Source organism: Cetorhinus maximus, chromosome 7 (genome assembly GCF_964194155.1).
Source record: "Cetorhinus maximus chromosome 7, sCetMax3.hap1.1, whole genome shotgun sequence".
Taxonomy (NCBI): Eukaryota; Metazoa; Chordata; class Chondrichthyes; order Lamniformes; family Cetorhinidae; genus Cetorhinus; species Cetorhinus maximus.
In genome coordinates, this window is record NC_135885.1 from 82,501,691 (window position 1) to 82,513,702 (window position 12,012).

General features: G+C 43.6%; 1 protein-coding gene across 1 annotated transcript in view; it reads left to right on the forward strand.

Moving 5' to 3' along the window:
• The window catches only part of LOC144682900 (ferroxidase HEPHL1-like), a 123,938-nt gene that overhangs the window by 33,114 nt on the left and 78,812 nt on the right, over positions 1 to 12,012 (forward strand). The window contains exons 3-6 of the mRNA XM_078545770.1: positions 867 to 1,079; positions 1,596 to 1,775; positions 3,690 to 3,944; positions 8,555 to 8,723. Of these exons, the coding sequence (XP_078401896.1) occupies positions 867 to 1,079; positions 1,596 to 1,775; positions 3,690 to 3,944; positions 8,555 to 8,723 (817 nt within the window). The remainder of the gene's footprint in view (positions 1 to 866; positions 1,080 to 1,595; positions 1,776 to 3,689; positions 3,945 to 8,554; positions 8,724 to 12,012) is intronic.

A 12,012-nucleotide genomic window follows, 5' to 3' on the forward strand; every position in this document is an offset into this window, starting at 1 on the left:
TCCAGCCAAGTCTTTCAGAGACAGCCTGCAGCAGCTCCTGTTGAATGAGTGCAGCTCCCCTTTAAGAGGTGCAGGCTGTCTTTAAGAGGCTGAGGCTGGATCCCCTGTTGAGAGGGTGATGAGTTAGCAGGGCGTTCCGTGCTGGGCTGCATGCTGGAATCATTGAGATGAGGAGGCAGCAGAAAGTTTGCTTGCAGTCTGCGTCAACAGGGCAGGGGCAGAGTACACATCATGGGCCAGAAAAGAGCTTGAATCAATTTTCTTCCTTACATGTTTGTAATTTCCAGAACTGTCCTGGTTGCCCTTATTTCTTCACAACTAACTTTCTTAGAATCATTGTGGGCCATCAATCAGCTAAGTAGAACCCAGCTTTAGGATTACCAATTAGATCTAGAATTGCTCCGAATGATCACATTTGCTAGTTCCTGTTAACCAGAGGATAGAGACATATGTGAGATAATTCTAGTGTGATTGGAAACATTCTAATTCTGCTGGATGTTGCTTCATGATGAAGATCTGAGACTAGTCTTTATTTAGAGGAACTCTTCACCACACCAAAGAAATTGTAGAAAAGCACTTTATAAAATGCAGACACTCTTCCCCATTTCTTGCAGAGAGATCGTTGGCTTTCTTCTTTACCGGTTGGGTCATAACAGCATTTTCTATCTGTTTCTCCCCTTTTCCAACACTTTTCCCATCTGATGCTGTTGTTTCTTTGTTTAGTGATTGTTTACAATGACATTTCTAATTTTCTGAAACCACCTCAAAAATCAATAGTGACGCAAACTTACTATAATACACTAATTTTTTGATGAATTCCCTTTGAGATATCAGTATACATGTTACAAAGTTGTTCTTTTTTACAGGTGCTTTTTATCCTGATCGTACATCAGGTAAACACAAGATGGATGATGCTGTTCCACCAGGAGGAAGCCACATATACACGTGGATAGTAAAGAAAGAGTATGCACCGACAGATGCTGACTCCGCTTGTTTAACCTGGATTTACCATTCCCATGTGGATGCTCCAAGGGATATTTCCTCAGGTTTGATTGGAGCGCTGTTAACATGTAAGAAAGGTACCGTACATCACTCTTTGTTGAACTGTCCGTGCATATTCCATTCTAGGTCTCAAACTTATTTAAAATCTTTACCTTGGATAACACTTTTTTTAAGAGGTTGGACTTAGATAGGTCTTAGAACTGACTGGTGTTCAAAGGAAAACAATTCACAGACCAGGGTTACAGAAGAAAGGTTAGAGGGGCTAGATTTATCTCCCTTAATAGCTCTAATTTGCTCTCCAGGCAACTCTGAAGTATTTAGTCCTATTGAATTACTGCTGAACCGAAGAAGAGTCATATTGAACTCGAAACGTTAATTCTGTTTCTCTGTCCACAGATGCAGCTAGACCTGCTGAGTTTTTCCAGCACTTTCTGTTTTTGTCTTGTAAGTGGATTGTGTGTGTGTAAATTAACAGATGAGTAGAATTTGATATTCTAACTAAAGAGAGACCTGTATTTTTAGCCATGTGAATGTGCAAAACACATATTTCCTAACTTCAGACTGAGTTCCTTGTTCTGCTTTAATGTTTACAGGAATTTTGGATGATGTCACACTGAAACGTAAAGATGTTGACCAGGACTTTGTTGTGATGTTCAGTGTGGTGGATGAGAATCTGAGTTGGTACTTAGATGATAATATAAATAAGTACTGCACTCTGCCATCTTCAGTTGACAAAGATGATGAAGATTTTCAGGAAAGCAACAAAATGCATTGTGGGTATTTTAATCTGATTTTCTGCTCATTACTTACCTTGTAATAACCTTTATCATTTCTGGTGAAGTGCTTTACACCTGGGCATCATTATAGCAAATGAATAATATGGGCGTGGATGTTATTATAGTCTCTGGATTTAAAGTTGACTGCTGCCTTAGGCTTTGATTTGCAGTGATTTTCTATTGATTTTATTTATTTATTTATTATGTGAGATGAAATCACAGTAATTTGGGTGCAGAGTGTACCCATATTTGTGGATGCTCCAAGCTGAAGCCACCTTGGCTGCAAAAATCCCACCACAGGGCCTCGGACTTCAATATTAGGATTTTTCATATTGTGTCCTCCCTGTTGCCAGTTTACAACCAGGGCATGTTCTGAAGAAGAGTCATCTGGTGTCGAAACGTTAACTCTTTCTCTCCACAGATGCTGTCAGACCTGCCGAATTTTTCCAGCAATTTTTGTTTTTGTTTCAGATTTCTAGCATCCGCAATATTTTGCTTTTATCTTCATGTCTCTCCTAATCTCTGTCATGCCTGTAGCACCTGAGATTCCATTCATTTGCACATTTTAACTAGTAGCCAAGCCCACTATTACCAGCTCCCTTTATTTCTTTTGGCCCCTCTCAGACTATTCTCTCTTGTCTTTGCCCCTTCCTGTCATCAATTATATAAATTCTCTATAATCTAATCCTCCTCTAACCCTGCCTCAAACCAGCACTATTCATCTTCTCTTCGTGAGCTCATCCAAAATTCGGTTACCCATATCCTAATTCCCATGAAGTTCCACTGGTCTATCACCCCTGTGTTGCTTCTAGTTTAGCAACTCCTCAATTTTAAAATTCTCATCCTTGTGTTCAACTTTCTAATTGGACTTGCTCCTATCTGTCTCGGCAAACTAATCCAGCTCTGCAACCCCCTCCAACTCTGCTTTTCACCTGTCTTTTGTCCATCCCCTACTTTGTTTACCCTATAATTGGAGGCTGTTCCTTTAGCCATCTAGGCTGTAAGGTCTGGAATCCCCTCCCTAAACCTCTTTGCCTGTCTATCTCTCCCCCTATTAGATGTGCTTAAAAGCTACCTTTGAGACTCCTGTTTTCATGTCTCCTTCATCAACTCTGTCGATTTTTGTCTGATTATGCTCCTGTGAATTGCCTTGGGATGTTTTATTATGTTAAAAGTGCTACATAGATACAAGTTGTTATTATTCTTCCTCAGCTGCCACTGTCCCAGGTTTCAGTCCCTCTTCAATAAGCCCATAGGTGTGTTTCTTGGTATTCACCAAAGGCCCATCAACTTACCCATCATTGCCTCCTTATGATCAACAACCCAACTGTCCCACCGTTCTTTCTCATGGACCCTCCTGCTGAATGTTTACTGATTGTCTTCATACTAAGTTCAAAAATATATATATCATATCGAGGTGAACATTAAGAGAAATAAAAGTTCTCATGGTTTATTAACTGCACTGCAGGACACACATTAATGGATCTCCAAATATTATCAATATATTCATCAATACCATGATGCTGCACATAAATCTAATGTCCTGCTGCATCTTCCAGTATAGTATAGATGGATAGAATATTTCTGTTCTTTTAATTTAGTACAGTAGCAGTGTTGTGAGTTAAAACTAACACTAAGGTTTTGAAAGTTCAAACTTGAATTTGGCCTACAGTTCTCGAGGGGTTGGAGCCAATCTAAGCTTCCTACATTCTAATCTTTAACACCTCTGGTAAGCCGCGCAATAATCTGACTTTACACATTGCTAAATCATGGCACCAACTTGGATTTTGAATGACTGAACAAGCAGCAAGGAAACAAATCTGTATTTTCAAAAATATTTTGCCAGTGTTTTAAGGTTTAAAATGTTTCTTTCCAAGGCCTCATTTTAAACTTTCTGTTTTGACTCCTCAGCTATCAACGGCTTTCTTTTTGGAAATTTACCTGGACTGAACATGTGCAGTGGTCAGTCTGTTTCCTGGCACTTGTTTTCAATAGGAAATGAAGTTGATATTCACTCAGCGTATTTTCATGGCCAGACTCTCATTAACAAAGGTCATAAAGTAGATGTCGTTAGTCTTTTCCCAGCTACCTTTGTCACAGTACAGATGGTTTCCAGAAATGTTGGAAAATGGTTGTTAAGCTGCCAAGTGAATGACCATATTAAAGGTGAGACACTGGTTTTTTGACTCTTAACTGGATTGGTTTCCATTTTGTTTGCTAGGAAAGCTGAAGAGGAATAAATGGTTGAGAGATTTTTTGAAATTATGTTTTGATTATTATTTATCTTAGTAACACTGTGTAGTTAGATACCAAGAGCCCAATGACGGTGAGATGGCTCCTGTTGGTTATGCTGCTAAATCTTGGCCTGGATTTTAACTCACCTGACCTACTGGGAGCAATGGGTTGTGTAAGGCACAGGGAAGCTAGATGTTGGGAATCCCCTGCACCCTGTGGAGTTTGTCACTGATCAGCTCCATGCCTGGAAGCCAGTCTGATTGACAGGCTTAGTTTCCAGTGGATGGTGAATAAGTCGTGGAAACCTAATGACAAAGTAGGTCCAGACTGGGGTGGGCAAGAAGATCTTGGGAGGGGTGGGGGGAAAGGGTGATGTCAATGTTGGGTGGGATATGGGGTTGATCCTGGGTTGGGAATTTTTTTATGCTTTCATGGGATGTGGGTGTTGCTGGCTGGGCCAGCATTTGTTGCCCACCCCTAATTGCTCTGAGAAGGTGGTGATGAGCCCCTTTTTGAACTGCTGCACTCCATGTGGTATATGTACACCTATAATGCTGTTAGGAAGGGAGTTCTAGGATTTTGACCCAGTGACAGTGAAAGAACGGTGATGTTGCTCCAAGTCAGCATGGTGTGTAACTTGGAGAGAATTTTGCAGGTGGTGGTGCTCCCATGTGTCTGCTGCTTTTGTCCTTGGTAGAGGTTGTGGATTTAGAGGGTTCTCTTGAAGGATCCTTGGTGAGTTGCTACAGTGCATCTTGTTTATGGTACACACTGCTGCCACTGTGCGTCGGTGTGTAATTTGGTGGCTGCATGCCAGTCAAGTGTGCTGCTTTGTCCTGGATGGTGTCGAGTTTCTTGTGTGTTGTGGGAGCTACACTCATCCAGGCAAGTGGGGAGTATTCCATCACACTCCTGTCTTGGGCTTTGTAGATGGTGGATAGACTTTGGGGAGTCAAGTGCTGAGTTACCCCCCACAGAATTCCCAGCCTTTGACCAGCTCTTATAGCCGTAGTATTTATATGGCTGGTCCAGTTCAGTTTCTGGTCAGTGGTAACTCCAAGATATTGATGGTGGACTATTCAGCAATGGTAATGCCATTGCATGTCAAGAGGAGATGGTTAGAATCTCTCTTGTTGGAGATAGTCATTTCCTGACACTTTGTGACACGGAGGTTACTTGCCACTTGTCAGCCCAAGCCTGAATATTATCCAGGTCTTGTTGCATATGGACATGGACTGCTTCAGTATCTGAGGAGTTGTGAACAGTGCTGAACATTGTACAATCATCAGTGAACATTCCCACTTCTGACCTTATGATGGAAAGAAGATTATTGATGAAGTAGCTGGAGATGGTGGGGCCTAGGCCCTGAGGAATTCCTGCCTTGAGTGATGCCTTGGGACTGAGATGATTGACCTCCAACAACCACAATCGTCTTCCTTTGTGACAGGTATGTCTCCAACCAGTGGAGAGTTTTCCCTCTGATTCCAATTGATTTAAATTTTGCCAGGAGTTCCTTGATGCCACACTTGACCAAATGCTGCCTTGATGTCAAGGGCAATCATTCTCAACTCAGCTCTTGAGATCAGCTTTTTTTCCACGTTTGGACCAAGTCTGTAATGAGGTCAGGAGCTGAGTGGCTCTGGCAGAACCCAAACTGAACATTAGTGAGCAGATTATTGCTGTGTAATTGCCGCTTGGTAGCACTTGCAATCTTTCCAAGACTTTGCTGATAATTGGGAGAAGGCTGATGGGGGAGTAATTGGCCAGATTGGATTTGTCCGTCTTTTCATGGACTGGACATGCCTGGGCATTTTTCCACAGTGTAGGGTAGATACCAGTGTTGTAGGTACACTGGAAGAGCTTGGCTAGGGAGACATCTAGTTCTGAAGCACAAGATTTCAATACTACTGCTGGGATATTGTCAGGATCCATAGCCTTTGGCAGTATCCAGTGCCCCAGCCATTTCTTGATGTCACATGTAGTGAATTGAATTGGCTGAAGATTGGCATCTGTGATGGATGCTGGGGACCTCAGGAGGAGCCTGAGATGGATCATCTACTCAATGCTTCTGGCTAAAGATGGTTGCAAGTGCTTCAGCCTTGCCTTTTGCACTGATGTGCTGGGCTCCCCTGTCACTGAGTATTTGAGTGTTTGTGGCCTTCTGTTAGCTGTTTGTCCTCCACTGTTCATGACTGGATGTGGCAGGGCAACAGAGCTTTGTTGGCTGTGGGATCGTTCAGCTCTGCCCCTCACATGCTGCTTTCGCTGTTTGGCATGGAAATAGCCCTGTTTTGTAGCTTCACCAGGTTGACACCTCCTATTTAGGTATGCCTGGTGCTGCTCCTGGCATGCCCTTCCTGCACTTTTCATTGAACCAGGGTTGATCCATTGGCATAATAGTGATGGTAGAGTGAGGGATATGCTGGGCCATGAGGTTACAGATTGTGGTTGAATAGAATTCTGCTGCTTCTGATGGCCCACAGTGCCTCATGAATGCCCACTTTGAGCAGCTGGATCTGGTCAAAATTTATCCAATTCATCACAGTGGTAGTGCCACACAACATGATGGCAGGTCTGCTCAGTGTGAAGATGGGGCTTTATCTTCACAAGGACTGTGCGGTGGTCACTTCTACCAATAAACTCATGGACAGATGCATCAGCAACAGGTAGATTGGTGAGAACAAGGTCTAGTAGGTCTTTGTTGGTTCCCTCAGCACCTGCCGCAGATGCAGTCCAGCAAATATGTCCTTCAGGGTTCTGCCAGCAATGATGCTACTGTGCCACGTATGGCGAGTTCTGCAGCTAAAGTACATTCTGTGCCCTTGCCACCCTCAGTGCTTCCTCCAAGTGGTATTCTACATTGAGGAGCACTGATTCATCAGCTGAGGTGGGGGGTGGTGGAAGTGGCAGTAATCAATAGGATGTTATTTGCCCTTGTTTGACCTGATACTATGTGACTTCATGGAGTCCAGAGTCAATGTTGAGGACTTTCAGGGAAATTCCATCCTGACTATCCCACTGCGCTGCTGCCTCTGCTGGGACTGTCCTGTTAGTGAGCCAGGACATGCCCAGGGATGGTGCCTGTGACATTGGCTGTAAGGTATGACTCCTTGAGTATGACAATGTCAGGCTGCTGCTTGACCAGTCTGTGAGTCGGCTCTCCCAATTTTGGCATAAGCCAGCTGTTAGTAAGGAGGACTTTGCAGTGTTGGACTTTGCAGGGTTGACTGGGCTGAGTGTGCCATTATTGTTTCCAATGCCTAAGTCGATACCAAGTGGTCCATCCCATTTTATTCCTCCTTGACTCTTCTGTAGTGGTTTGGTACAACTGAATAGCTTGCTAGGGCATTTTGGAGTCAACCACATTGCTGTGGGTCTGGAGTCACTGTCGGCCAGACCAGGTAAGGACGGCAGATTTCCTTCCCTAAGGGCGTTAGTGAACCAAATGGGTTTTTATGACAATTAGTGCTAGTTTTTTGGTTACTATTACTGAGACTAGTTTTACATTCCAAATATTTAAAAATTAATTAATTGGATTTATATCCCACCAGCTGCCATAGTGAGATTTCAACCTGTCTCCCCAGGGCATTCACTGGCCTTTTAGATTACCAGGCCTGTGACATTACCACTTGAGCCACCATCTCCCCCTGCTTATTGCCAATCCTGCAGAACTCCCGGGGTTGGAGGGGGTGGTGGGGTGATAAACAGAGTTAACAGACAGAATTTGCCTGCAGGCTTCAGAAGACTGACTTTAAGGTCAAATGGGACTAGAATCCCTCACTGTGTGGGGAACGTCATCTGACTGTGATTTTCCCCAACTTGGCCAATTAATTGCCAAAGGGCAGGCTTCCTATTCAAGTCAAGAAGCAGACATCTGTCTTTTCAGGTAAGTGAGAGTGAGGGCACCTTCATTTTGAGGCACTTCGCCTCTCCAACATTTTTAACTTTAAAATAAGAACATTCTTAGCAGCCAGGCCACCACTGCGGAGGGGTTGTCTTTCCACAGGGTGGCCTGCAGCATCAGCTGAAGATAGGCAAGCAAGGAGGGCTCCGAAGCCTGCCTGGAGTTTTGGCCCCTGGTCTGTCACCACGGAAACCGCCTCCAGGTAACTGGGCTGCTCCAGTTGGCCTCTGGCGTGACCCACCTTTAACCCAACTTGAAATTCGCACAGTTTTTCCTGTCGTCGGGAAACAGAATTTTTGCCTCCTACCAAATTAAGTGCTCCCACTCGTCACAATTCCCACCACTGGCAGGTGCAGGAAATTCCACCCTTAGTAACATAGTTCAGCCAGAGGACGGTGTGGGGGGAGTGGTGGTGGGGGTGCACGGTGCCACTGCCTTCACATAAAATTCTGGCCTTTGTTTCTCCCTCTACAGCTGTGGCCTGACCAGCTAAGCATTTCTAGCATTTCCTGGTTTTATAGCATCAAGAGGCAGCTTTCTTAGAAGAAAATGTTTGCCCATTTCATTTCTCTTACTGAATTATGGTGCAGTTTTAACATTTTAAGATTTGCATTCCCTAGTCTTATTTATTTTCTAGCTGGCATGCAGGCATTGTTTGTTGTGGAGGAATGCGGGCACAATTCTTCAGAAACTACACTTACTGGTAAAGAGAGAAAGTACTTCATTGCAGCTGAAATGGAGAAGTGGAATTATGCTCCCACAGGCAAGAACTTATTTAACGGTCAGCCACTAGCTGCAGAAGGAAGGTAATTATTAAATTAATCAATCTGTAATTTCAATACTGGTTAAAAATTTGTGTGCACTTTTGAACCCTCTGGACAAACCATGTCATAAATGCAGCTAATTTATAAACAGATGTATAAACAAATTGGCACAGACACAGACCAACCAATTGAATTAACAAGTGGCCAAAGGGCTGGTATGTGAAAGAGGATAACTTTTCATGTGGCACTACCATCAGTGCTGGGATAAGAAGGAGCTGTACCAATCGGGTGGGCTCCCCCTGAATGGAATGGGACCAATGCCCTAGTGAAAAGGGTAAATAGGGAAGTGGCAAAGGCTTCAAATCAGTAGGATGGGGGAGTTATTGATAAGAAATGAAACAAGCTTAAATATAAATGAAATAAGAAAGGCGGGCATAGAGCAGACTAAATTAAGGGAGGAAATAAATGGCCAGGGAATAAATAAAGCTCAAGAATTGGAGTGTAAAAAGACAGTTAAAAATAAAGTGAGAGGAGTTGCTGTTAAAAATGAGTTAGACCGTCTGTACGGCAATGATCACAGTGTCCATAATAAAACAGGGGAACTGGTAGCAATAATACGTTGTGAGGAGCCAGATGTAGTCAGATTTACTGAGACATAGCTGTAGAAAAATTAGGACTGGGAATTAAACAGTGCAAGGTATAATATATTTCAAAAAGATAGAGTAGGAAAAAAGAAGAGGTGATGTAGCTGTACTATTAGGGACAGTAGAAAAAAGTGATGCAGCCATCAGTACGACAGAAATGGATGTTTAGATAGAGATAAGAGATATAAAAGGATCAGTCACACTATGAGAGATTCTCTACAGTGCACTTAATGGTAGAAGGAAGGTGGAAGAAAAATATGGAAATAAATTAGGAAAATGATTATGAATGAAACAAATATAATTTTCATGGGAGATTTCAACCACCAGGAAATTAATTGGCCGTAAGAGGTAGGTAAAAGGGTTAAATAAATGGAGCTCCTGCAATGTGTACAGGACTCCTTTCTAACCCAGTATTTAACAAGGGAGGATTCACCAGTGGATCTCGGAATGGGGAAAAAAACCAGAGCAGATAAGAAAAGTAAAATTAGGGGAATATTGTGGCAATAGTGATGAAAATATATTGCAGGATTATATTTGAGAAGGACCTAGGCATGACCAAGACCAAGATAACAGATTGGAGAAACACTGATTTTGAAGTGCTGAGAATAGAATTTGGGAAAATAAAATGGACAACAATATTGACAAACAGTTAAAAATTAAACAATTAAAATGGTATTCACCAGAATACAGAAAAAATCTATTATGTTAAAAATAAGAATAAACTAAACATGTCACCATAAGATACTGTAGAAGAATAAAGACATTAGGGAAAATTTGAAGGCAAAGAGAAAGTCATTGCTAAATTGAGAACAGCATGGGAGAGCATGACAAAAGAGAACAGGAAGAGATTCAGAGAGATATCAAAACAGAATTAGGAAGGCAAACTTAAATTATCAAGGAACATTAAATAAAATAGATATTCTAAGATTCAAAAGGAAAGTCCAATGCCTGTGTGTTTGTTTACACAAGATTAAGAGGTCAGGAGTAGATAAAAGCTACTGACCTTGACACTATGAATGGCTGTGATTCACAGCTTTATGAGAAGGTAAGGAGGCAATATATTTCAGAGAATGTTGAATGGCTTTTGTCGGTTGCTGCCTGGGACCTTGGTTCTCTTGTGGTTCAGGACTCCTCTGACGTGCCATGAACCAGGTCTACTAACAGAACAGGTCGGATTCCATCAAAATTGCAGGGGAGGGGTTTAAAATGCCCACTGTGGAGACAGCCAGGGAAAGGACCACCGCCTGCGATGGGTCCCCGACCGCGAATTCACGCTGGCTGGCCAATTAACAGGTGGGGCGGCCACTGAAGTCTGCGCATGTGCGGGGGAGCATGTGCTGAAATCTCCCTGAGGGAGCTGAAGATTTGGACAAAGGAAAATAAAGATTTAATAAATGATATAAACATGTCCTCACATGTGACTCAGTCACTGCAAGAGGCACATGTTTAAAATGAAATAGAAAATTTTTTTTGCATTTTTTATTTACCGTTGGAAACCTCATCCCGCCCGTGGATGAGGTTTTGTAAAATATGCAAAGGCTACGGTTGAACGGGCAGCGAAAAATACAACATAATTAATCGCTTAAGGGCCTTAATAGGCCTCTTAATTGTTGGCGGGCGCACTGCCGACTCTCACGCGTGCCCGCTGACCTAAAGATCGCAAGAGTGCACGATGACATTGGGACGCTTGCCCAACGCCATCACACATGATTTTATGCCTGATCAGGTTGGGCATGCCCCCGCCTGACGAACATAAAACCCCACCCAGTAGGTTAGCTGAAGGCAAGCAGTCCTGCTTCTCCTGACCCACAAGCAGTACTGCAAAAAGCACTTAATTAGCCAGAAGCTCTCGCCTCCCTTCAGCTGCTGTGTTTCTCAAGCCCTGGGAAGCCCAACCCACAACTGTTAAATCCACATGGTTGTTAAAATCTGAGGCATGCGGCCTTATTCAAGTATTGTATTTAAATACATCCAGAGCCCTGGGAAACTCGTGCAGCAGCAGCGCATTTTAACCCAGACCCCTCATTGCACTGCGGGAGTCCGATTTAAATATAATGGTGAAACATCCCGCCTTCCCATGATGAGACACTCGGATGCCCTGGGCTGGATTTTATGGCCCCTTGCCAGGTGTTTTTTCAGCAGGGGCGCACTTGAAATACAACGGGCGACAAGCACACCACCATCCCACCCACTCCTAAGCTGCCCCCGTAACACAGTAACACTGAAATTGGCAGCCCGCCCACCATTTGTAAATAAATAAAGGGTCAATTGAACTTGTTAACAAGCTGGTTGACCTGGATAATACGCTGCTCATGCCATAATACGGTTAGTGTGGGCAGTCGGGTGGGAGCGGGCAATCTGTTTTTTAAACACAACTGTTTAAAAGACAGGAAAGAAAGGCGGTGCGCCCTTTGGTGGTGGTGCCCTGTGCTATTTAGGGGCAATCCGCAAAATTCTACCCCCTTTCGTTCCCTCCTGCCTGGCCTACCATCCCAGCCCCCATCCCTCCCTCGCCCCGCTCCCTTGGCTGCCCGATCCCTCCCCGCCCAAAAAGGCCTGACTTACCTGGCTCTTATCTTCTCTTCTTCTTGGGCCTGGTTGCAGTCCCAGCAGCGCCCACTACTGAGCTCTGGCGCTAGCAGGACTGCAGGAGCTGTTGGCTAATCAGATTAGCCGGTAGCTCTTGA